Genomic DNA, 25,486 nt, shown 5'->3' with positions numbered 1-25,486 from the left:
GAATTCACTGATTAACTGGAAACGCATTAAAACCGCATAGCATGATGTGCAGGCTAACTGCTCGTCCGCGGTTGAGGTCAAGTTCAGGTGCAGTTCATCAAGCATATTAGTTTCATGTCAAAGTAGATGTCTATATATATATATATATAGACAAAATAGTATCATAGTAATATAAAAAATGCCTAACTGACATCCTCACTAACTTCTACAGATGCACTATAGAGAGCATACTGACTGGTTGCATCACAGTGTGGTATGGGAGCTGCACAGACAGGGACCGCAAGGCCCTACGTAGTGCGGTCCGTTCTGCTGAGTTCATCATCGGCAGGAAGCTCCCAGCCCTACAGGACACCTACCACACACGATGCCTCAGGAAAGCTGGCAGGATTCTAAGAGACTGTTACCACCCATCCTTCAGTCTTTTTACCCCGTTGCCTTCTGGCGGGCGATACTGAAGCATTCGGTCTCACACACGCAGACTGGAGAACAGTTTCTTTCCAAGGGCCATCAGGCTTCTGAATGGACATTGATATGGACATTGATACACTGTCGACACTCACACTAGTCACTTCAGCTACTTGTTGCACTTTCAGCTACTGGTTCAACTTTAGCTACTGGTTGCACTTTCAGCTACTGGTTGCACAATCAGCAATATTGCAGCAATATTGTTGTCAATTTGATTTGATAACTTCCTGTGTCAGCTCAGGCGTGTTGACTTTATTCTCTCTGCCTATGATGTAGGACAACACCTTTGTCTTTTAACCACAGGTGTGCCTCTCTGTGTGTGTTTGTGATGCCTTTTGTATTTAGCCAAGCTCTGAAAATCAGCAAACACATTAGCTGTCGGGGCCATTGTTTGGTCCACATGCAGTGTGAGGGGAGCGCTGCACCACTGCGGTGTTGTCCTTTGTGTCAGCGTTCAAGCTGTCGCTGCCTGAGGGGATCTCAAAAACACCTGTCCTGCTTTTCTCAGCCATTTACGAAATTTAATACAATGATTCCAATCACTCATGGTCACTCATCACTCATGTTCACAATCACAAGGCGCAGTAAAAGGGCATGAAAAAAAAGAAACACACAAATGTCCTGTTTGCCGTGTGTAATATATGTTGTAATATAATGTGCCTAGCATAAAGACAGTTGATTGCATACCTACCCAATGTAAACATACGCGTGTACACAACTCAACCTCTGTAGCTCGTGCATGACAAAGGACCGTGTTTGTTGACTAAAGCGTTCAGCAGAAAGCACACTTCATCTTGGCTTTGTGGGGAGAAACAAACATATTTATAGTTATATTCCCCCTCCATTGTCTCCATAGAGAAAGTACTGGGCTGTCTAGGCCATACAAACCACAGACATCAGGGAGCCTCATTCATCCTCTAAAGTAGAGTGCTCATATGGGCCTTCATTGAATACAAACTCAATATATAGAGTCAGACGGAGGACAAAGAAATCCGTAGCTTCTTTTGTTTGCGGGACGGTCAATTGCGACCTGTTGTCCTTCATTCCCTCATCATTGCCGAACGCCACTTGACAAGACAGAGACACAAACAAACTCCTGTCCAGCTCCCACGGACACCTGGATTCTTCTGTGATGTCAGGATTGGACCTGGAGGGAAGGCCTTGCCGGGCCTGGCAGTGGGACTATCTGGGTGGTAACCCCATCTACACTGCAGCTGTAGCTTGTGGACAGCTTGATAAGCCGGAAGCAATTAACATGTTTCTCTGTCCATCACGTTCACCTCCCGCTGGCTGCATACTCACCCTAGCAACTGTCCGAATCAGTTTGACCAGGAGCATCCAGTCTGTGGGCTTCTCACTACGATGAGAGTAATGTTATGATGTTCCAGACATGTTTACCTTAATAAATCTAAGCTTAGGTACTGGACCAATTATCCGCCGTGTCTGTTCAATGTAGAAATACAGTACATGGTTATATTGCCAAAATGTGTTTACATTTCCACACACCCAGCCCTAACATTGGACTTTCAACCTGTTCTTCTTTAGTTTTTCTCATGGCTGAAGTCGTGGGCCTTGACTACACTGGTGCTGGAATCTGAGACCAAAGCGTAGTAGTTTGTCAGACGACAAAGGAAAGCGGTGATGAGACACAACAACAAGTATCATCCTGAATGTGCTGCATTACTTATTTTAAAGAGGGAGGGGCATCCTTGCTGGCATATCTACATTTAGTCATTTAGCAGACGCTCTTATCCAGAGCGACTTACAGTAAGTACAGGGACATTCCCCCTGAGGCAAGTAGGGTGAAGTGCCTTGCCCACGGGACACAATTTAATTTTGCACGGCCGGGAATTGAACTGGCAACCTTCAGATTACTAGTCCGATTCCCTAACCGCTCAGCCACCTGACTCAGGCATATGGTATATGCCTGCGTATCACGTAGAACACGTTACTGGCTGAACCCTACAAACCAGGAGCTGGCTCCAACATATAGGCTCAATGAATCTATCCTTCTTTCTAAACTGCATTGGTACATTTTTCAACGGAGCTCTGTGACCAAAGATCGAATATCCTTTATTATATAGTACATATAGTGCTTTACTAACAACATGTGTAGTAGGTGCTCCTTTGGTGCTAGGCTGGTAAAGTGCAGGTCAGTGAGATACATGTCCTGTTACGAAGTCTTCACCTAGGCCACCTAGACAATTTGACAAGACTTTATATTTAAAAGTAGACTTCAAAATAAAAGCCATGACCAACAGGTATAGATGGCACCGGAAATGTTGCAGAGCAAAGGAGTCCTGGATCATCCATCATTAGAGCAGAGAAAGCTGGTTCTGGATAGCAGCTCGGTGTCTCATCACCGCTGTACTTCCTTATGCGGATGCATGCACGCTCGCCAAAAACTCCTGCCTTCACTCATCGGAAAGTGCTATTAACTTACACCTTTCACATTTGTAATTACGCCTATTAAAACCAGACAGCGTTCCTTTTATTCCTCTGCTAGCAGTGGCGGAGGATGGTGGTGAGAAGTAATTAAAATGAGAGTGACTGCAGGTGTATGGTGCATATCAATGAGGAGAAGGTTTGGAAAGTGAGTTACTCGACAAAACGCGGTAACAAAGTTGCTCTGTCAAGGTTATATTATGGGAAGAGGCTGCTTTGATGTGCCTACATGCTGTTTCCATCACAAGTGGCTGCTTATGTGTGTAAGCTACATGCTCACCTGTTTACATCACAAGTGATCAGTTTGAAACTTGGTTTTGAACCCCGTCGAAAATAAATATCGTCTTGCACCGACATGAGAACATTGCAGTTCGGAAGTTTTTAATGTTTTGTATTTTGGCGTGCGGGACTCGTGATGAAGAAGGGAATTAAATGTGGCTTTTAAACTGTCCCTCAATCTGAATTGGGAACATAAACGGATTGGTCTGGACTGGATATGTGCCAAAATGACTACTTCAGTGACATCAAGGTCAAGAAATCATAAAAAAAAACTGAGGACAAAGTTGGTGATCGGTCCTCCAAAGACTCTTATCATTTGATATGGTTTGAGATATAAATCATAATTTTTATTAATTGATTACATTATGATAGGATGGGTGCATGTTCCAGATACGTCCTGTTTTCATAAGAACCTCATATAGGCCTATAGGTATTTTTTATTCCAAATGGGATTTAAATCGTTTTAGCCACGCTGTGACATGGATAAGTGATGTATGCATCACTTATCCATATGCATGTGATATGCATCACATATCACAACACGTGTTGTGATATGTGACAAGTATATTCTTTAAAAGAATGGTGTGGGCTGCGCTTGCTTTCTAATTTAAATAGCTAGTAAAATAAAATAAAGATGCTGTATATATATATAATTTCCATATTAAAAAACATTTCAGAGCTTCGATTTTCCACCATACGTGTCTCCGCCCCCTCCCGGTATCAACAGAAGCACATGTTCTGTGTTTACTTTGTTTCAGGAAGTGAACAGTGAAGATGGCTGATCTGTCGCTGATCTCGGAGTCAGCCCTCGGCTGGACTATTTTCACCCTCGTTCTCCTGGTAAGCGCTCTTAAGTAGTGTAATTCATCTAGATATTGGTCTGCATACATGGTATCATATTTGCTTTGGAGGGAACATGTGAGGCATAAGCTCCAGTGCTTCATGGCCTAGGCTACAGTAGCAGCTAGATGGCCGTGTAAGCTGCTAGTGCTAGTTAGCAAGCTATCTTGCCATACTTGTTAATAGTGCTACTAGTAGGAGAGCTATAGTATGGCTCTAAAGTATATTGTTATTGCCATCTTTTCGTGCAGATGACTGTCACTGACACTAGCTTTATGAAATTCATAAGGTGAGCTCGAACTGTCACAGTTGGCATTAGCTTAGCTACTTAGCTATAATTATCAGTCTTTGGATTGTCACATGACCACAGTCAGCAAGCTAGCTCAGAAAGCAAGCTGGAAATCAAACCACACACACCGAACTCAACCATTAGGGTCAACTTTTAGTTCCTTATCTCGCACGTCTTCGTGGTTATATTTGCATGTGAAAGAGGAACATGTTTATTTCTGTCTTCTTTCGCTTCACTTATTTGTTCACCCAATCCTCTCGATGCGTCCTAGATTAGGATGCCAAGCCTGTGACATCACCTGGCAAAACAAGCTGTGTGAGGATTAAGTGTATGGACCTTTAATTGATCCTGTCTCGGAATGACATCGCTTAAAATGCACGGAAAGGTTTTAACAGCGCCCGCTCATCGCCTGTGTGTCTGGAATACGACCTTGTAGATGTGGATCACGGCTGTTCAGTTTCAGCTAATAAGTCTGCAAACCATTACCCTAACAACCTCTCTCTGACGTCCGTTTAGTATCACACAACTCAAAGTAACAAATGAGCTAAATCATCCATCAACGGGATATCCTTAGAAATTTGGCCCATCGTATTATGTAATGGCCTCAGTAAATGGTTTAGCTAGATAGACCGATCTCACACTGCAATTAAATGTCAACTGGATTGAACTTTCCTGGTAGTCCTCTACTTCAGTCATCTGTTGTCCTCTGACAGGTAACTCCCAGGTAGCCATAACATCTGTGTGACAGGGTCGTTTGGAACTGATTCTTTCTATTCTGTAAATAATTGTGTATATTTATCTTCTGGTAAAGCACTAGCACCGATGATTGTAAGTCAAACACATTAATACGTTTCACAAGGTTCGCTTGTGTGTGTAACCCTATTGCAGAGTTTATTAGCTAGCCATAACACGACCCTAACTGTGTTGGTGTGTCTGCCTTGTCCAGGTGATCCTGGTGTTCTGTTGGGTCTACATCAGGAAGTACCAAAGCCGTCAGGAGAGCGAGGTCATCTCAACCATCACCGCCATCTGTGCTCTGGCCATCGCTCTGATAACATCTGCCCTGCTTCCTGTGGACATCTTCCTGGTCTCCTACATGAAAAAACCCAATGGCACCTACAAGGTACGGGCATCAGACCACAGAGGAGGTTGTTAAACACAGAGGGCAGGGAAGAGTTGTACCCTGGCAGTCACATCCACAGACAAGGCCGTAGCTTAACGAGAGGATGGGTGAGGGAGCTTCTAGTTTAACTCTGTTATTCTTATTAGATTGAGCTCAAGTCTGGTAAGGTTTGGGGTCTTGTGACCGATGCGCAACATAGAAGGGAGAATGAAAGGTTATGGAGGTGAGTCTCATTGAACAGGAAATGGTCTATTGCATTGTGTGCCAACTATATTTTATGAACATTTATGAAATCTTTAAATGACCGATTGGATGCTGAGTTAAGGTGACCTGTATTGGTGAAGCTCTTTAGAGATTGTTGGTAAGCAGGCAGGAGTGACCAGCTCTACAGGGAGACAGACAGGTGACCAGTTCTACAGGGAGACAGACAGGTGACCAGCTCTACAGGGAGACAGACAGGTGACCAGCTCTACAGGGAGACAGACAGGTGACCAGTTCTACAGGGAGACAGACAGGTGACCAGCTCTACAGGGAGACAGACAGGTGACCAGCTCTACAGGGAGACAGACGGGTGACCAGCTCTGCAGGGAGACAGACAGGTGACCAGCTCTACAGGGTGACAGACAGGTGACCAGTTCTACAGGGAGACAGACAGGTGACCAGCTCTACAGGGAGACAGACAGGTGACCAGCTCTATAGGGAGACAGACAGGTGACCAGCTCTACAGGGAGACAGACAGGGGTGACCAGCTCTACAGGGAGACAGACAGGTGACCAGCTCTACAGGGAGACAGACAGGGGACCAGCTCTACAGGGAGACAGACAGGGGTGACCAGCTCTACAGGGAGACAGACAGGGGTGACCAGCTCTACAGGGAGACAGACGGGGGTGACCAGCTCTACAGGGAGACAGACAGGCAGGTGACCAGCTCTACAGGGAGACAGACAGGTGACCAGCTCTACAGGGAGACAGACAGGTGACCAACTCTACAGGGAGACAGACAGGGGTGACCAGCTCTACAGGGAGACAGACAGGCAGGTGACCAGCTCTACAGGGAGACAGACAGGTGACCAGCTCTACAGGGAGACAGACAGGTGACCAGCTCTACAGGGAGACAGACAGGTGACCAGCTCTACAGGGAGACAGACAGGTGACCAACTCTACAGGGAGACAGACAGGTGACCAGCTCTACAGGGAGACAGACAGGTGACCAACTCTACAGGGAGACAGACAGGGGTGACCAGCTCTACAGGGAGACAGACAGGCAGGTGACCAGCTCTACAGGGAGACAGACAGGTGACCAGCTCTACAGGGAGACAGACAGGTGACCAGCTCTACAGGGAGACAGACAGGCAGGTGACCAGCTCTACAGGGAGACAGGCAGGTGACCAGCTCTACAGGGAGACAGACAGGTGACCAGCTCTACAGGGAGACAGGCAGGTGACCAGCTCTACAGGGAGACAGGCAGGTGACCAGCTCTACAGGGAGACAGACAGGTGACCAGCTCTACAGGGAGACAGACAGGTGACCAGCTCTACAGGGAGACAGGCAGGTGACCAGCTCTACAGGGAGACAGACAGGTGACCAGCTCTACAGGGAGACAGACAGGTGACCAGCTCTACAGGGAGACAGACAGGTGACCAGCTCTACAGGGAGACAGGCAGGTGACCAGCTCTACAGGGAGACAGACAGGTGACCAGCTCTACAGGGAGACAGACAGGTGACCAGCTCTACAGGGAGACAGACAGGTGACCAGCTCTACAGGGAGACAGACAGGTGACCAGCTCTACAGGGAGACAGACAGACAGGTGACCAGCTCTACAGGGAGACAGACAGGTGACCAGCTCTACAGGGAGACAGACAGACAGGTGACCAGCTCTACAGGGAGACAGACAGACAGGTGACCAGCTCTACAGGGAGACAGGCTCTCTCTGGCATTTTGAGCTACTGGGAGAAGCTGTAGGCATGGCAGGTCACCTTTTGATGGGCATATACACACACACACTCACATATTTACATACACACTCACACACACACATACACACATACACACACACACACAAACAGACACACACAAACAAACAAACACACACATACAGTCACACACACACATTCTCACACAAACTTGCATATTCACACACACTCTCAAACACATATACACACATACACATTCTCACGCATATTCACACACACACACACACACACACACACACACACACACACACACACACACACACACACACACACACACACACACACGTCTGATTAAAAAGTCAGTGATGGCTGAAATGCCATCCTCCAGGCTGTGTTGGTGGGAAGGCCCTCGCCTACCCAGGGCCCAGCACCAGAGCTAGGCTGGACCTCAAAATGTCAATACGTCATGAATATTCATGGATGTTAGCGATTCCTGACGACCTTGCCCATTAAACGTTCTTTCCTTTGCTACCATCACTACATCCTTTTTATCCCGCTTTAAAATGATATTGTGTTTATAATATCACTAAGCACTTACTAAACCACTCAATATTTGACCTTAAACGCCTGCATCATGTTGATTTAATCAAAACAATCCATTGACTTTGCTCAGGCATCTTTATCAGTTTGGGCTTGTAGGCTAATTGGGTGCTAGCTAGCTAGCTGGTTGGTTTCTGGTAATCTTGTGTGTTGTTATTCCAGGACTGGGCAACCAACAACGAGACCAGAGGACACATAGAGGACACAGTGCTGTACGGATACTACAGTGAGTGTTTGTTTACATTTACATTTAGTCATTTAGCAGACGCTCTTATCCAGAGCGACTTACAGTAAGTACAGGGACATTCCCCACGCGGCAAGTAGAGTGAAGTGCCTTGCCCAAGGACACAACGTCATGTGCCCAAGGACACAACGTCATTTGCCCAAGGACACAACGTAAATTTTGCACGGCCAGGAATCGAAATGACAACCTTCTGATTGATAGCCCGATTCCCTAACTGCTCAGCCATCTGACTCCAAACAGTATCTGTTTGTTACTCTGACCTAACTACTACAGTGAGTGTTTGTTACTCTGACCTAACTACTACAGTGAGTGTTTGTTACTCTGACCTAACTACTACAGTGAGTGTTTGTTACTCTGACCTAACTAGCGCTGGACCTGCAGGTCTAACACAGGGTTGACTGGTGAGAAGATGCATGGATAGATGGACAGACAGACGGATAGATATCTGTGGACTGGCTGGGCTGGACATACTTGTCTTGTAAGGACTGACAACGTATTCATTGGTCAAACACTCTTTGGACAGTTATTACGCGGGTCAAACTCAAGGCTGGTGTGTGCCTCAGCTCTATGACAGGCTACAGCCTCAGACTGGAGGCTGCTAGAGGCTACTGGAGGCCGCAGGAGTTTTCAGGGTACAGCCTCTGACTGGAGGCTGCTAGATTCTGCTGGAAGCTACAGGGTATAGCCTCTGACTGGAGGCTGCTGGAGGCTGCAGGGTACAGCCTCTGACCGGAGGCTGCTAGAGGCTGCTAGAGGCTGCTGGAAGCTGCTGGAAGCTGCAGGGTACAGCCTCTGACTGGAGGCTGCTGGAGGCTGCAGGGTACAGCCTCTGACTGGAGGCTGCTGGAGGCTGCTAGAGGCTGCTGGAAGCTGCTGGAAGCTGCAGGGTACAGCCTCTTACTGGAGGCTGCTGGAGGCTGCAGGGTACAGCCTCTGACTGGAGGCTGCTAGAGGCTGCTGGAAGCTGCTGGAAGCTGCAGGGTGTAGCCTCTGACTGGGGGCTGCTGGAGGCTGCAGGGTACAGTCTCTGACTGAAAGCTGCTAGAGGCTACAGGGTACAGCCTCTGACTGGAGGCTGCAGGATGCAGGCCTCTCTCCATCATGCTGGAGTGCCTAATGGATAATCCTATTTTGGATAAAAATTCAATTATTAGATAAAACAAATTATAATACAAAAGATACCTGTTGCCTATGCATTAGCAACATATTGGTGATCTGAACTACAGCCCCCCCTCCCCCCTTGCCTCTCAACTATCTTACTGAGTTATACCAGAGACGGGTGAAGCTCATGAGCTGCTGCAGCTTAGGGAGCAGATGCTGGTCTGAGCAGCTCTGTCTGCCCAGCCTCACAAGACCCAATCAGACAGAGCCGCTCTCACTGGCGTAATGACATCAGCAGACTGGCCCAGGTTAACCAGAACCCCCGTGGTTAACCCACCTACGGAGCCGTCCTAAAGCCCGCCAGACGTTTGTCTTCTCGACGCACAAATATGATTTTATACCCCAAGATTGATTTTTTGTTGTTGTTGTTGTTTCTCCATGTGACTGTCAAGTTCTCAAAAAGAGAACTTTGCTTTGCAAAGGGCTTACAAGGCATGAATAATTCACCAGGCTGGAGGGGCAGAGGGGAACCCTGTGGCTGCTTTCATCCCTGTGATGGCTGTGTTGCCTGGTCTGGTGTTCATGCTACAACAGTTACACTCCACAGACTTGGCATTTGTTAGTGGGAGTCTTGGACGCTGGTCTGCCGTACACATGCTGCTGTAGATGCTGCTGTTTGTCTCCTTTGTCCTGCCTCTGTATCTCCTGTCTCCTGTGTCCTGTGTCCTGTGTCCTGTGTCCTGTCTCCTGCCTCTGTATGAGCAGTAAGACAGGCTAACAAATCGACAGGCTAGCAGTAAGACAGGGTTGCAGCTAAGTGAAACAGGTAGCAGTAAGACAGGCTAGCAGCTAAGTGAGACAGGCTAGCAGTACAACAGATTATCAGTGAGACAGACTAGCAGTTAGACAGGCTAGCAGTACACCAGGTGAACAGTGAGACAGGCTAGCAGTACAACAGATTATCAGTGAGACAGACTAGCAGTTAGACAGGCTAGCAGTACACCAGGTGAACAGTGAGACAGGCTAGCAGTACAACAGATTAGCAGTGAGACAGACTAGCGGTTAGACAGGCTAGCAGTACACCAGGTGAACAGTGAGACAGGCTAGCTGTGAGACAGGCTAGCAGTTAGACAGGCTTGCAGTTCACCAGGTGAACAGTAAGACAGGCCAGCCATACACCAGGTAAACAGTGAGACAGGCCCCTATGCCTGCCCTCCCTGGGTGTGCATCAGATTTCCCCAGTAGAGACCTGATGACTTGGCTGCAGCGGGCCTTACTGCACTGTGCCTGGCTGCACTGGGCCTGGCTGCAGCGGGCCTGGCTGCAGCGGGCCTGGCTGCAGCGGGCCTGGCTGCACTGGGCCTGGCTGCATTGTGCCTGGTTGCAGTGTGCCTGGCTGCAGTGGGCCTGGCTGCACTGTGCCTGGCTGCAACGGGCCTGGCTGCAGCGGGCCTTACTGCAGCGGGCCTGGCTGCACTGTGCCTGACTGCACTGGGCCTGGCTGCAGTGGGCCTGGCTGCAGTGGCCCTGGCTGCAGTGGCCCTGGCTGCAGTGGCCCTGGCTGCAGCGTGCCTGGCTGCACTGTGCCTTGCTGCAGCGTGCCTGGCTGCACTGGGCCTGGCTGCAGCGGGGCTGGCTGCACTGGGCCTGGCTGCAGCGTGCCTGGCTGCAGTGGCCCTGGCTGCAGTGGGCCTGGCTGCAGTGGGCCTGGCTGCAGTGGGCCTGGCTGCAGTGTGCCTGGTTGCAGTGGGACTGGCTGCAGTGGGCCTGGCTGGACTGTGCCTGGCTGCAGCCGGCCTTGCTGCAACGGGCCTGGCTGCAATGTGCCTGTCTGCAGTGTGCCTGGCTGCAGCTCAGCCACATTGTGGGGGTGTGAGAGAGATGCTGCTTCATTCAAATGCAGTTCAGATATCTCTGGCACATCATGAGCCGGAGTGAGCTGTCCTGGGAGCCGTGTGTGTGTGGGAGGGGGCGCATCCTAGTCTGTGGCATGTGTCCATGCGATCATAGCTCACAGACTACGTGTGTGTGTGTGGCGTGTATGTGAGGGAGTGTGTGTCCATGTGTGAGCGAGTGAGAGATCTGTGCTGTATTCGTTGCAGATGGAGCGCTGGGCTGTTAATGTGGAATATACAGAAAACCAGACGCATTTGACATACACAGATTTATTAGACCTCCACTTACACTGTCAGCTACATTGTCTCCTGTGCCTTATAAAATACGTTTGCTTTAATACACAATTTCTTTTCTTAGTTTTTAAACACCAGTATACTTCATTATAATTCCATTGTTGTCAAATCAGTACCGATCTAGTGTTCTCTGCACTCAGTGTGTGGTCGTCCAAAGGCTGTCTGGAGCAGGAACTGAACTGGTGGTTTTGATGAGGTGAATTGTGTTATGCCAGCATTAAAGATGAGGCGAGGGATGAAGTGAAGACAAATATAATTTCCGGAAAGTGTGAAGTCAACACTATTGCAGAAAACATTCTCCTGGATAGAATCAAGCAGCACACACTGTTTGTTTGTGAAGCCCAGTGTTCTTGTCAGTGTTGTTGTCAGGGCAAGTCTGCTAATGGCGTGGAGCTATCTGCATGACGAGGAAAAGCACAAGAATCTCTGCAGTAGCGCGGCCAGAGATTGCTCAGAAAGCAGAATTGCTTTCGGACCCCACGATTTGTGTCACAGAAATCATGGACGTCAAATGGAGGTGTGTTTACACGGCTCTCGCTGAATCCTTCCAGAGGTTTCTGTCTTTCCCTTTAACCCTTCCTGAGTTTCCATCTCCACTCTTCCGAGTTTCACCTCCTCCTCTCCTCTTCCTCCTCCCCTCCCCACTTCCCCATCTCTCCTCCTGTGCTCCTCCTCCTTCCCCTCCCCCCCCATCTCTCCTCCTGTGCTCCTTCCCTCCTCCACTCCTTTTCCCCTCTCGCCCTCTTCCTCCTCCTCCTCCTCTCCTCCTCTCCTGTGTTCTGAGGTGCGGGTATTCTCGTCACCAGCAGGGGGCACTGAAGCTCCACCACTGCAGGGCCTGGGCCAGTGTGCCAGTCAAAGGAGACTCGCACATCTAACCTTGAGGGACAAGGACTCACACATCTAACCCTCATTCCCAGGCACAATTTGACAAGCCTGCCTGTCTGTCTCTGTACAAATGGAGTAATTACAGAGCTGGGGAGATCTCCAGAGTGCCCTCTTTCTTTGGTTCATTCTTTTTTTCGCCCTTTCTCTCTTTCTCTCTCTCTTTCTCTCTTTCTTTCTGTCTGTCTGCCTGTCTTTCTATCTCCCTGAGGCAGATTGATTTGTTTTTAGGGGTGAGCTGGGAAGCGCATGTACAGCCAGTGTTCTGAGAGCGAGGCAGTATGACGTTGCTGGCCGGAGTAACGGCAGCGAGCGGTGTCTCCGCACGCCTTCCTCGCAGGCCTGCTTTGTTCTTGGAAAGCGCGCGTCCAGCGCTTGGCGCTTGGCGTGCTGTCCAGCGGAGGCCACAGCGTGTGGGATGATGCCCCCTGACGATCTCCTTCCAGCGGCCGCGCCGCACCCTCCCGCCTGCACTGTGTCAATGTGGTTATGAGGTGCTGCCTGCGAGGATGCACAATGGCTGGAATCAGGATGTACACAGCCCCTTCTACCCCTCACCTGTGGAGGGGCACGCTAGGTGTGCGTGTGTGTGTAGCAGGGTAGTGTGTGTGTGTAGCACACGCTCATACTGAACCCCCCCCCCCCCACACACACACACACACACACACATGTTGAGTCCAGTATTAATTGCGTGTGTGAACATGACAGGTGTTTAGCCCACCGAGGGCTTCTGGAGCCGTGGTATGATTAGCAACACAGGAAGAATGGCTGCTGTGGACTGAATATTTAGGCTTCCGGAAGGTACCAGAGGGAAGCCGAACAATGCTGGATGTCCATCTGGATGATTTGTTGTGGATTCTCCTCTCTTCTCCCTCCCCTCCCCATCTCTCCTCTCCTGCCTCCTCCCCTCCTCCTTCCCTTCCCTCCCCATCTCCTCCCCTACTCCTCCTCCTCCCCTCCCCTCCCCTCCCCAACTCCTCCCTCCTCTTCTCCTCCCCTACTCCTCTCTCCCCTCCTCTCCTCAGGTGTGTATATTAAGAGACATTCTGCTTTAATTGACTAGTCTCCTCTCCCTCGTAGCTGGACTACAAAGACCGACCATTTCTTCCCCAATTGACTTGTCACTGGAAGTGAGAGAGGAAGCCAGAGCAGCTATGAGTCTGTGTGTGTCTGTGCTGCGGTGTTCAGCTGCAGCCCCAGGTGATTGCATGGTAGGACTGGGGCTACTCTACTGACCGTGTCTCAATGGACATTTAACATGTATTTCACGAAAACGTCTTGACACATGTACATGTTAAGGGGGGAAAACAATGATTGTATTGTGGAGCAATCAGTCTGAGGCTGGGTGAGGCTCCTCCCTTCTCCTTCTTTCCTGCCCTCTCTTCCTCTCTTCCTCTCCTTGTATCCCACCATGTCTGGTATTAAATGTCCACTCCAACCAAGGGGTTCTGTGCGGTGGTGGTGAGGGCCTTGGAGGAGACACTGTGTCCCTATTGGTGGGTTCAGACCGCTTGTGGCTGCCCACACGTCTTCACTGTTAACTAGGAATGAACAATTGAATTCAGAGGCTTGTCTGGGAGGGAGGGTGGGGGTGGGGGGGAGGTCAGCTCTGGGCCAAGTGCAAGCGATGGCGACAGTGTTTGTCTCCAGGTAATTAGCAGGCGTGTGATTGTGAACAGTGGCCCTGTGTTGACGTGGTCTCCCCAGCCTGCAGCGGGCTGATTGATGTTCCTCCTCTGGGATGGAGGTCCGAAGGCTGCAGCCCTGATCACCACCTCCCCTTGCTTAAGGAGAGATGTATGGAGGGATGGTTTTATAGTATCGATCTCTGTTGTGCTGCAGTCAATGATCTTATGGAGAAACGCCTGTGACTGAGGGGATCAGTAATCCTCCCCTCCCCTCTCCTCTCCCCCCTTCCCCTCCCCTCCCCCTCTCCCCCCGACCCTCTCCTCTCCTCCCCTCCCCTCTCCCCCTTCCTGCCTTGTCTCCTTTCCCCCCTTCCCCTCTCCTCTCCACCCTTCCTCTCTCCTCTCCACCCTTCCTCTCTCCTCTCCACCCTTCCCCTCTCCTCTCCACCCTTCCTCTCTCCTCTCCACCCTTCCCCTCTGCTCTCCACCCTTCCCCTCTGCTCTCCACCCTTCCTCTCCTCTCCACCCTTCCCCTCTGCTCTCCACCCTTCCTCTCCTCTCCACCCTTCCCCTCTGCTCTCCACCCTTCCTCTCCTCTCTCCTCTCCACCCTTCCTCTCTCCTCTCCACCCTTCCTCTCCCCTCTCCTCTCCACCCTTCCTCTCTCCTCTCCACCCTTCCTCTCTCCTCTCCACCCTTCCTCTCCCCTCTCCACCCTTCCTCTCTCCTCTCCACCCTTCCTCTCTCCTCTCCACCCTTCCTCTCTCCTCTCCACCCTTCCTCTCCCCTCTCCTCTCCACCCTTCCTCTCTCCTCTCCACCCTTCCTCTCTCCTCTCCACCCTTCCTCTCCCCTCTCCACCCTTCCTCTCTCCTCTCCACCCTTCCTCTCCCCTCTCCACCCTTCCTCTCTCCTCTCCACCCTTCCCCTCTGCTCTCCACCCTTCCCCTCTCCTCTCCACCCTTCCCCTCTGCTCTCCACCCTTCCCCTCTCCTCTCCACCCTTCCTCTCTCCTCTCCACCCTTCCTCTCTCCTCTCCACCCTTCCCCTCTGCTCTCCACCCTTCCTCTCTCCTCTCCACCCTTCCCCTCTGCTCTCCACCCTTCCTCTCCTCTCCACCCTTCCCCTCTGCTCTCCACCCTTCCTCTCCTCTCTCCTCTCCACCCTTCCTCTCTCCTCTCCACCCTTCCTCTCCCCTCTCCTCTCCACCCTTCCTCTCTCCTCTCCACCCTTCCTCTCTCCTCTCCACCCTTCCTCTCCCCTCTCCACCCTTCCTCTCTCCTCTCCACCCTTCCTCTCTCCTCTCCACCCTTCCTCTCTCCTCTCCACCCTTCCTCTCCCCTCTCCTCTCCACCCTTCCTCTCTCCTCTCCACCCTTCCTCTCTCCTCTCCACCCTTCCTCTCCCCTCTCCACCCTTCCTCTCTCCTCTCCACCCTTCCTCTCCCCTCTCCACCCTTCCTCTCTCCTCTCCACCCTTCCCCTCTGCTCTCCACCCTTCCCCTCTCCTCTCCACCCTTCCCCTCTGCTCTCCACCCTTCCTCTCCCCTCTCCTCTCCACCCTTCCTCTCTCCTCTCCACCCTTCCTCTCTCCTCTCCACCCTTCCCCTCTGCTCTCCACCCTTCCTCTCTCCTCTCCACCCTTCCCCTCTGCTCTCCACCCTTCCTCTCCCCTCTCCTCTCCACCCTTTCTCTCTCCTCTCCACCTTTCCTCTCCCCTCTCCACCCTTCCTCTCTCCTCTCCACCCTTCCCCTCTGCTCTCCACCCTTCCTCTCTCCTCTCCACCCTTCCTCTCTCCTCTCCAGCCTTCCTCTCCCCTCTCCACCCTTCCTCTTTCCTCTCCACCCTTCCCCTCTGCTCTCCACCCTTCCTGTCCCCTCTCCTCTCAACCCTTCCTCTCTCCTCGCCACCCTTCCTCTCTCCTCTCCACCCTTCCTCTCCCCTCTCCACCCTTCCTCTCTCCTCTCCACCCTTCTCCTCTGCTCTCCACCCTTCTCCTCTGCTCTCCACCCTTCCCCTCTGCTCTCCACCCTTCCCCTCTGCTCTCCACCCTTCCTCTCCCCTCTCCACCCTTCCTCTCCCCTCTCCACCCTTCCCCTCTGCTCTCCACCCTTCCCCTCTCCTCTCCACCCTTCCTCTCTCCTCTCCACCCCTCTCCTCTCCACCCTTCCTCTCCCCTCTGCTCTCCACCCTTCCCCTCTCCTCTCCACCCTTCCCCTCTCCTCTCCACCCTTCCTATCTCCTCTCCACCCTTCCACTCTCCTCTCCACCCTTCCTCTCCCCTCTCCACCCTTCCCCTCTGCTCTCCACCCTTCCCCTCTCCTCTCCACCCTTCCCCTCTCCTCTCCCCTCTCCTCTCCTACTTCTCCAAGGATGGCAGAGCCCTCTGGCCAGTCATGGGAGAATCCAATAAAACAGCAAATCATCAAGCAGCCCTGATTTGCAATCTGACACTCTCGGCTCAGGCCAAGAGGCCGGCGCTCCAATAGCAGCGCTCCACAGCTAATTAACGAGCCACCAGCCAATCAATCACCAGCACTGGCCCGCGGTTAAAAACAAACAAATGAAAAAACCAGGGCAGAATTAAAAGACGTGTGAAACAGGTTTTAGGCGCGAGGGATTGTTCTGGAGAGCGTGTTTAATATGCTCTCCAGAGGGACTGGAGGTATTGACACAGACACAGGCGTGACCTTGGTTTGGTTTCAGCAGCGAGAAAACCATCTTCTGTCCTAGCGACACAGAATACTCCAGAACATGTTAAAGACAAACAAATCCATAGGTATAGTTGAAGTGAGTATAGTTCTCCTTCCAGTCAGTTGGGAGACACAGCTCAGTGGTTAGATCATCTGAGTTCTGATCAAGAGGTCACAGGTTCAAATACCCCTTTGGATCAGATAAAGCATGCCCGGTATTCATTTCATATCAGCTGAAAACGCAAATCTAAATGTTGATATTGTGTGATGGCCAGGGCAGAGAGACAGAGAGATGGTTCAGAGGGATATCTGCATGTCTCCTGATAGATTCATGTCTGAGGCCTAACTTGGCCCTCACACAGTACTGGGTTATGCTGGTTAGGCTGGGGCCCTTGTAGAAACTGTTGATGCTGGGGCCCTTACTGTTGACACGCTATTAGGAGAGCAGAGTACAATCTCCACCCTGTCAACAAACAGGGGACATACACACACACACACACACACTGCACACACACTGCACATACATACTGCACACACACACACACACACACACACACACACAAGGTACACATTCTGCACAGTGCACACACATACCCACCCACCCATACGCACAAACAAGACACACACACACACACACACACACCCACACACTGCACACACACACACACTATGTTTCCCCCGGTTTTAGGAGCTGTCTGGCACAGTGGTCTCTGTGCCGGCCCCTCCCCCGAGTCTTCATCCTCACATAGATGTGATACATTTCATCTGCTGCGCCCTCCTGCTGTCCCCTCTATCTGGGGAGGGGGGGTGAGGGGGGGGGGGCGGCGCTGAGACACCACTAATCCCAGGTCAGAAGCATCACTGAACATGTCTCCAAGCCGTGAATAAGACACGTTTGACGAGGTAACAGCTTGATGTAAGAGCGCTGGGCTCTGGTCACAGCTGAGCATTGAAGAGGTCTAAATATAGGCCAGCACCATGGGCCTGCCTCTCCGCCTGCCTCTCAGCCTGCCTCAGCCTGCCTCTCCACCTGCCTCTCAGTCTGCCTCTCAGCCTGCCTCAGCCTGCCTCTCAGCCTGCCTCAGCCTGCCTCTCCACCTGCCTCTCAGTCTGCTTCTCAGCCTGCCTCTCAGTCTGCCTCTCAGCCTGCCTCTCAGCCTGCCTCTCCACCTGCCTCTCAGCCTGCCTCTCAGCCTGCCTCAGCCTGCCTCTCCGCCTGCCTCAGCCTGCCTCAGCCTGCCTCTCCACCTGCCTCTCAGTCTGCCTCAGCCTGCCTCTCCACCTGCCTCTCAGTCTGCCTCTCAGCCTGCCTCTCAGCCTGCCTCTCCACCTGCCTCCCCCCTAGCTCCCCCCTAGCTCCCCCCCCCTCACACCTCCCTCTGATCTCTGTTCAGGTGTTCCCTCAGTCCAGGTTCTCCTCTGAGCCTGATGGATGATCCACCACGCCCCCCCCCCCCCCCATCCTCCCCCTCCCCCCGTATCTCTTCCCACCCCCCCATTATCCATCCCCCCCACCGGCATCTGTTCTACCCCACCCCCCATCATCTCCCTGCCATCTCCAACACCCCCCCCGGCCTCCCCCCCAGCATCTCTTCCCTCCCCCACCCCCCCTCCATCCCCCCCTACCCTACCCAATCATCTCTTCCCCCATTGTCATCTCCATGCTGTGGTGATTAATATCATCCTAGCAGCACCAGGTGAGGCTAGCGTTCCAGCTCCTCTGCCATTACTCCTGTACCCCCCGGCCCCCGGCCCCCTGCAGGACCCAGCCAGCCACTGTAAACGTCCGTAAACGAACACCGTAGCCGAGCAATAAGCGTCGCTTTATTGAAACAAATGTCCCTGTCTCAATCACCGCTAGCGGACTAGGCAGAATCCTCCGGAAATTCCGGAGCGCTGATGATCATCCGTTTCCCCCGTGGCTGAAGGTGCCAGCGCACCGGTCGCTACCTGGGGTGTGTTTACGTGGTTACGGCCTGTGGGCTGCGTGGTCAGCTGGGGGAACACCGTCTCTCTGGGCGCATTACTCACACTCCGACAGATGGAGTTTCAAGCTGCAGCTGGAGATTCTACGAGCTGTCTTGGGCATTCGGTTATTCAACTGGTTCAAGGGGAGTTGATAAGATGGGCCGAGGGTTTGCTTCAGCCTTGGGCTCGGTGTGTTATCACTACGTTACACCGAGCAGTTTGGGCTCCAGACTCACTGTTTTTACCAGGAGCACTGTAGCCTCTAACTGAACATGTTGGGGGCACGGGCAGAAAATGTTGGGATACACACCTTAAATTCACCTGCAACACAATTGTTCACATGATCCCCATTTGAAATATATTACTGACAATGTGCTGTTTTATTTCAGTTTGCAGTAGGGCTGTGCGATATGACCCAAATCTCATATCCTGATATAGATCCTTTCATATCCCGATAACGATGCATATCATAATACGGCACATTTTCTTTAAATTCAATGAATACATAGTTTACATAAAATGACCACATGGAGAGGCCATTTTCTCATCAATATTATTACATACTCGACAGTTAAAAAGTACTTAATCATATCTCATTTTTTAAGGCTCATAATTGCGGCCATTTTAGTTTTCCATGTTTTCATTTCTGTACAAAATGCTTGCTAATTGCACAGTAGTGTGTGCCTGCTGTGAGCTGATCCAGTGACCGGTCCACCGTTCTATCCAACGTTACACAACCAATTAAACTTCTTCTTCAGATTCTTAACTTGAATGCAGATTTTAGATTGGTTAATATTAGCCGTCAATCACTCCCTTTGCGTGACGCACGAGTGTAGATGACGTGACACACACAGGTGAGTCATCACTCCCGGACCCTCCCCCCTCCACACACGTTAGACAACTCTGGCAGACTCGCTCCCTATTTGTATTGTTTTATATGAAAAACATTTTTGGGTCGCAAAATGCAGTCAATATCCCTGTGACCAGATGCTTAGATGACCACCTAGTCCCTGCTTAGACTGGTGGGCGTTCTGGAACCGCTTGAGAGGAAACGAAGCCTGGGTCTGTGGACGCTGGTTTACTTCAGACTTCACATTGTATATCCATTAGACCTGCAGATAGACCCCAGCCCCCCCTCCCTCCCCAGCCCCCCCCCCCCCCCCCCTCCCCAGCCCCCCTCCCCCCCGGCTCTCTCTCCTGGATGGTAATGTGACCAAGTGTGAGTGTCTCAGGCCCTAAAATAAGCCTGTACGCTCACGGAACAACCTAACAAATAGAACCCAGAATATTCCAGCATGTTCCGGGGCCCCCTTGGGACCCTGCTGGATTGACTGCTCTTCTCACCGCGCTGATACAATGCTCTCCGCTCCGGCGGAATAAAAGCTTTTTCTAGGGCAATATTTACATCAGGAAGACAGGAGGAGGAGGAGGAAGAGGGGGAAGAGGAGGGGGAGGAAGAGGAGGGGGAGGAAGAGGGAGAGGGGGAGGAAGAGGGAGAGGAGGGGGAGGAGGAAGATGAGGAGGGGGAGGAGGAGGGGGTGGAAGGTGAGGAGGAAGAGGAGGGGGAGGAGGAAGAGGGAGAGGGGGAGGAAGAGGGAGAGGGGGAGGAGGGAGAGGGGGAGGAGGGAGAGGGGGAGGAGGAAGATGAGGGAGAGGGGGAGGAGGGAGAGGGAGAGGGAGAGGAGGGAGAGGGGGAGGAGGGAGAGGGAGAGGGGGAGGAAGAACAGGAGGTGGATGAAGAGCCCCCTTCTCCTCCGCCTCCTTGCTCTGCTTCTGTCGGAAGTGAAATTGGCTAACTCCTTCTGCTTCATCAGTTTTGCCCGGAGACCGTGGTATTGAGGATGGGAGCAAAGGAAGGGAGCTGCTGGCAGATATCTTGCCGCAACGTAAACGCAGTCTTAATTGAATCAATTGTTCAGTTCACTGAGTCCTGATTTGCAGGGTGAATCGGTGTCTGAGGAATCTGCATTCCTACCTGTCTGATTCCTTCTGCAGAGAAGCATCAATAAAAGGGTATTGTAACGGCCCTTTCAGGTCGGCTAAGTTACTCTGCTTCCTCCACGAGGCCTAACCAGAGCTGGGGAGGGGAGATGGGATGGGAGAAGAGGAGGGCCTGTGTAGAGGGCTATGAGAGGCAGCTCTGTGTATCTGATGTGGTTTAGAGGCCCAGAGGGAGAGAGCGATACTGCACAGAGATGGAGCCTGTATTTACCCCTCCTGCCAGATTAACCTCTGCGTCTAATGGGGTGATTTGACCAGGCAGAGTGCTGGCCTCATGGGTGGGGGAGGGGAGGAGGAGGGGGACAGAGTATGGGAGAGGGGAGGAGGAGAGAGTATGGGAGAGGGGAGGGGAGGATATGGAAAACAGGAGTACATGCAGTTTGCATTAATTTCACTTTATAACTGTATGAGGGGGGAGGGGAGGGGAAGGGAGGGGAGGGGAAGGGAGGGGAGGGGAGGGGGGAGAGTGAGCAGCTGTGGTGCTTCAGGGATGCAGAGCTAGGGGAGCTAAGTGCAGGTAGCGCTGAGGCCTTGCGGGCTAGCTGAGGGCCGCATCTCAAGAGCTTTCTACATTTTACATTTACATTTAAATTTTCATTTAGCAGACACTTTTATCCAAAGCGACTTCCAAGAGAGAGCTTTACAAAGTGCATAGGTCACTGATCATAACAACGAGATAGCCACAAAACATTGCGAGTAGCCAAAACATGAAGCACACATTGTGAACAACCAAAGTAAGTGCCAAAGGGAAGAACCATACGAGCATGTAGTTAAACATGTTACAATTAAACAACATGAACTGCTATAAGTGCAAGTGTACCTGTGGAAAAAAAAAAGACAAGCAACAATAATAAAAAACAATATATCACAGCGAGTACAAACAATTTTAAATCAGTTACCACTAACCACAAGAGCAACAAGTCTCTGAGCAAGAGTCATTGTGATCCTTGAGGAAACTAACATCGGGTCAAGCGAACCATTCCTAAGTACCGTTGTACTCCCGGAACAAGTGCGTCTTGAGCCTTTTCTTGAAGGTGGAGAGACAGTCAGTGTCTCTGATGGAGGTGGGGAGTTGATTCCACCACTGGGGGGCCAGACAGGAGAAGAGCTTGTGTTGGGACCGGGCGGTCTTGAGCGGTGGGACCACCAGGCGGTTGTCTGAAGAAGACCCTAGGTGACGTTTGGGGGTGTAAGGCTGCAGGAGAGACTTGATGTAGACGGGTGCAGTCCCGTTCACTGCTCGGAAGGTCAGTACCAGGGTCTTGAATCTGATACGGGCCATGATAGGTAGCCAGCGGAGAGAGATGAGGAGCGGGGTAACATGGGAGCGTCTGGGTAGATTGTAGACCAGGCGGGCCGCTGCGTTCTGAATCCTCTGAAGAGGGCGGGTTGCACATGCTGGGAGACCAGCGAGCAGCGAGTTGCAGTAGTCCAACTTGGAGAGGACAAGTGCTTGGACTAGCAGCTGGGTGGAGTGCTCAGACAGGTATCTCCTGATCTTCTGGATGTTGTGCTCAGCTGGTGTTTGCCTGGTTCAGTTTCTCTCCTCCACGCTCCTCTCCTCTCCTCCTGTCCTCTCCTCTCTGCTGTCCTCTCCTTCTTTCTCTTCTGCTTCCCTCTGTTCTCCGCTCCTCTCCTCTTCTTTCCTCTCCTGTCCTCCTGTACACATGGTTTTGGTGTAATATTGCAGTAAACCCATTGCTTCTTCACATCTGACACTGTGTGTCGTTGTGTGTATCTGATATGACCTGTCTCACACTAAGCAAAGTGGAGCAGGTATTCATGTGGACTAGTGCCAGCTAGTTGCGTTCGTTTATTCGGAAATTCTCATTTATAATCTGACTTTTTCTCTGTTGTCTCTCTCCCTCCCTCCCTCACTCCCTCACACTGTCTCTCCTCCCCTCCTTGCCTCACTCCCTCACACTGTCTCTCCTCCCCCTTCTCTCTCTCTCTCTCTCTCTCTCTCCCCCCTCCCTCTCTCTCCCCCCTCCTCCCCTTTCTCTCTCTCTCCCCCCTCCCCCACTCCCCCCTCCTCCCCCTTCTCTCTCTCTCCCCCCTCCCTCTCTCTCCTCCCCCTTCTCTCTCTCTCCCCCCTCCCTCTCTCTCCTCCCCCTTCTCTCTCTCTCCTCCCTCCCTCTCCCCCCCCCTCTCTCTCCAGCTCTCTACTCCATCATCCTGCTCTGCGTCTTCCTGTGGATCCCCTTTGTGTACTTCTACTACGAGGAGAAGGAGGACAACAACGTCAACACGTGCTCGGTGAGACGCACACACACGCTCTCACACACACACACTCCTGACCTTATCTAGAGGACCTGCTCATCCTGTAGTGAGGCTTCAGCCCTGGTCTGTATGGTATGCAGTAGCGACACGAGCTCTTCCGGTGTTAGCAGTTAGCCTCGCGCTCTTGGTCCTCGGAGGTCTGCGCAGAGGAGACGTGAAGCACAGGGCCTTTTGGACCCGTCCAACAGCAGGTCCCCAAACCCCACACACAGACAGGAAGTGATGCGGCCCGCTCCAGGAAGTCCGATCTTGCTCAGTTGACAGCAGAAGGCTTTGTGTGTAACTGCTGAAGTCCTCAATCTCTCTCCTGTGATGCAGGGAGTGATGTAGAGGTTACATACCACGGAGCAGCTCTTCTTCGCTGTGTTGGCTCAGAGCTGACAGAAGCACTTTCACTCCGACGCTCTCTTAACTGCTTCTAAAGCTCTCCTGGAAAAGGGGGAGGAGGAAGAGGGGGAGGAGGAGGAGGAAGATGGGGAGGAGGGGGAGGACTGGCAGATGGAGGAGTAGATTCTGGACGCTCAAAGACTGCCGTCTCTTTTTCTCACTCTGTTTTGTTCCTCACTTAATGGAATGTGGGACTAGCAAGTGCACACGACACACACACACCTTCACAGAAGCCTAACTCGGACTCACCCCCCTCCCACTCACACCCATCCTTCCATCCCTCTCTCCCTCCTCCCCATTCCTCCATCCATCCCTCCCTCCATCCCTCATCCTTCCATCCCTCCCTCCATTCCTCCCTCCCTCAAAAAAAGAAAGAAAGATTCCTCGAGGGTCATGATTTACGTGTTAATCTCCTTTCCCTCCTCTCCCCAGCAAGTGAAGAATGCTCTGAAGTACACCGTGGGCTTCGTCATCGTGTGTGTGGCGCTGCTGCTGATTGGGTGAGTCGGAGAGGGGTACCGTGATGGGTGGGGAGGAGGGGGAAGTCATCCGTCTTCGTTCTAATGAGAGACGGGAGACGGTTTCTCACAGACGTCATCTCTGCCCGGCAACTTCTGAGGCAGCTCCTCTCTGCTTCTTATTGATTGGTCTGTGAGTCTGAGTAATATAGAGATATATACATATGTGTTCCTGGATAGGACAGCTCCTGATTGGTTGTGTGAGGATGTGGATGTACAGAATATTTTGTTGACCCGTAAGAGGCCAGGTGTTTGTAGTGTGATGTGTCTTTGTCTTATCCTCTTGTCTTCACACCAAGCCTGTTTTACAAAACCTTTAAATCTTCATGACCCAGCCTCATCCTCATCCACCAGCCCCCCAGCCCCCAGCCCCCAGCCCCAGCCCTCCTCAGCCTCTCCCAGATGAAGCCATCCTGTGAGGCCCCCTGTGAAGGTCCAGAGCTGTCGCTCTCCTTCCCTCCTCGCTTGTCCCATTTAACCTGCGGGTCACTCTGCACAGCCACAACAGCATCAGCCCAGCAGCAACACAATGGCTGTCTCCCCAGCTCGCACATTCGCGCTCAGGTCACATAATTTAAGGTGCTTTCAACCATTAAATGGCGCACGGAGAAAATACCTGGGTGGGGAGAGGGGGGGGGGGGGGGGGGGTTACAATGGAAGACTTTGTAGATGTTGAGAAGTTAGAGCACTTTGTGTAGACAGAAGCAATTTGGTAGATTTACCTTTAGAACCCACTGTGTGTGTGTGGGGGGGGGGGGGAAGAGATACATTCTGCAACATGATGACTTCCCCCTAACCCTCCCCTCCTGTCGACAGGGCTGTAGGTGGACAGGGCTGTAGATGGACAGGGCTGTAGATGGACAGGGCTGTAGATGGACAGGGCTGTAGGTGGACAGGGCTGTAGGTGGACAGGGCTGTAGGTGGACAGGGCTGTAGGTGGACAGGGCTGTAGATGGACAGGGCTGTAGGTGGACAGGGCTGTAGGTGTACAGGGTTGTAGGTGGACAGGGTTGTAGGTGGACAGGGTTGTAGGTGGACAGGGCTGTAGATGGACAGGGCTGTAGATGGACAGGGCTGTAGGTGGACAGGGCTTTAGATTGACAGGGCTGTAGGTGGACAGGGCTGTAGATGGACAGGGCTGTAGGTGGACAGGGCTGTAGGTGGACAGGGCTGTAGATGGACAGGGCTGTAGGTGGACAGGGCTGTAGGTGGACAGGGTTGTAGGTGGACAGGGTTGTAGGTGGACAGGGCTGTAGGTGGACAGGGCTGTAGATGGACAGGGCTGTAGGTGGACAGGGCTGTAGATGGACAGGGCTGTAGGTGTACAGGGCTGTAGGTGGACAGGGCTGTAGGTGTACAGGGCTGTAGGTGGACAGGGCTGTAGGTGGACAGGGCTGTAGGTGGACAGGGCTGTAGGTGGACAGGGCTGTAGATGGACAGGGCTGTAGGTGGACAGGGCTGTAGGTGTACAGGGTTGTAGGTGGACAGGGTTGTAGGTGGACAGGGTTGTAGGTGGACAGGGCTGTAGATGGACAGGGCTGTAGATGGACAGGGCTGTAGGTGGACAGGGCTTTAGATTGACAGGGCTGTAGGTGGACAGGGCTGTAGATGGACAGGGCTGTAGGTGGACAGGGCTGTAGG

General features: G+C 52.0%; 1 protein-coding gene across 1 annotated transcript in view; it reads left to right on the top strand.

The window, feature by feature from the left end:
* The first annotated feature begins 3,001 nt into the window (after positions 1-3,001).
* lmbrd1 (LMBR1 domain containing 1) overlaps positions 3,002-25,486 on the top strand; it is an 82,246-nt gene continuing 59,761 nt past the window's right edge. The window contains exons 1-6 of the mRNA XM_062464478.1: positions 3,002-3,058; positions 3,948-4,029; positions 5,265-5,441; positions 8,117-8,180; positions 22,819-22,916; positions 23,760-23,827. Of these exons, the coding sequence (XP_062320462.1) occupies positions 3,964-4,029; positions 5,265-5,441; positions 8,117-8,180; positions 22,819-22,916; positions 23,760-23,827 (473 nt within the window). The 5' untranslated portion in view covers positions 3,002-3,058; positions 3,948-3,963. The remainder of the gene's footprint in view (positions 3,059-3,947; positions 4,030-5,264; positions 5,442-8,116; positions 8,181-22,818; positions 22,917-23,759; positions 23,828-25,486) is intronic.

Source organism: Osmerus eperlanus, chromosome 6, assembly GCF_963692335.1.
Source record: "Osmerus eperlanus chromosome 6, fOsmEpe2.1, whole genome shotgun sequence".
NCBI classification, from domain to species: domain Eukaryota; kingdom Metazoa; phylum Chordata; class Actinopteri; order Osmeriformes; family Osmeridae; genus Osmerus; species Osmerus eperlanus.
The sequence above is the reverse complement of the archived record's forward strand: the minus strand, read 5'-3'. Positions and strand labels throughout refer to the sequence as shown.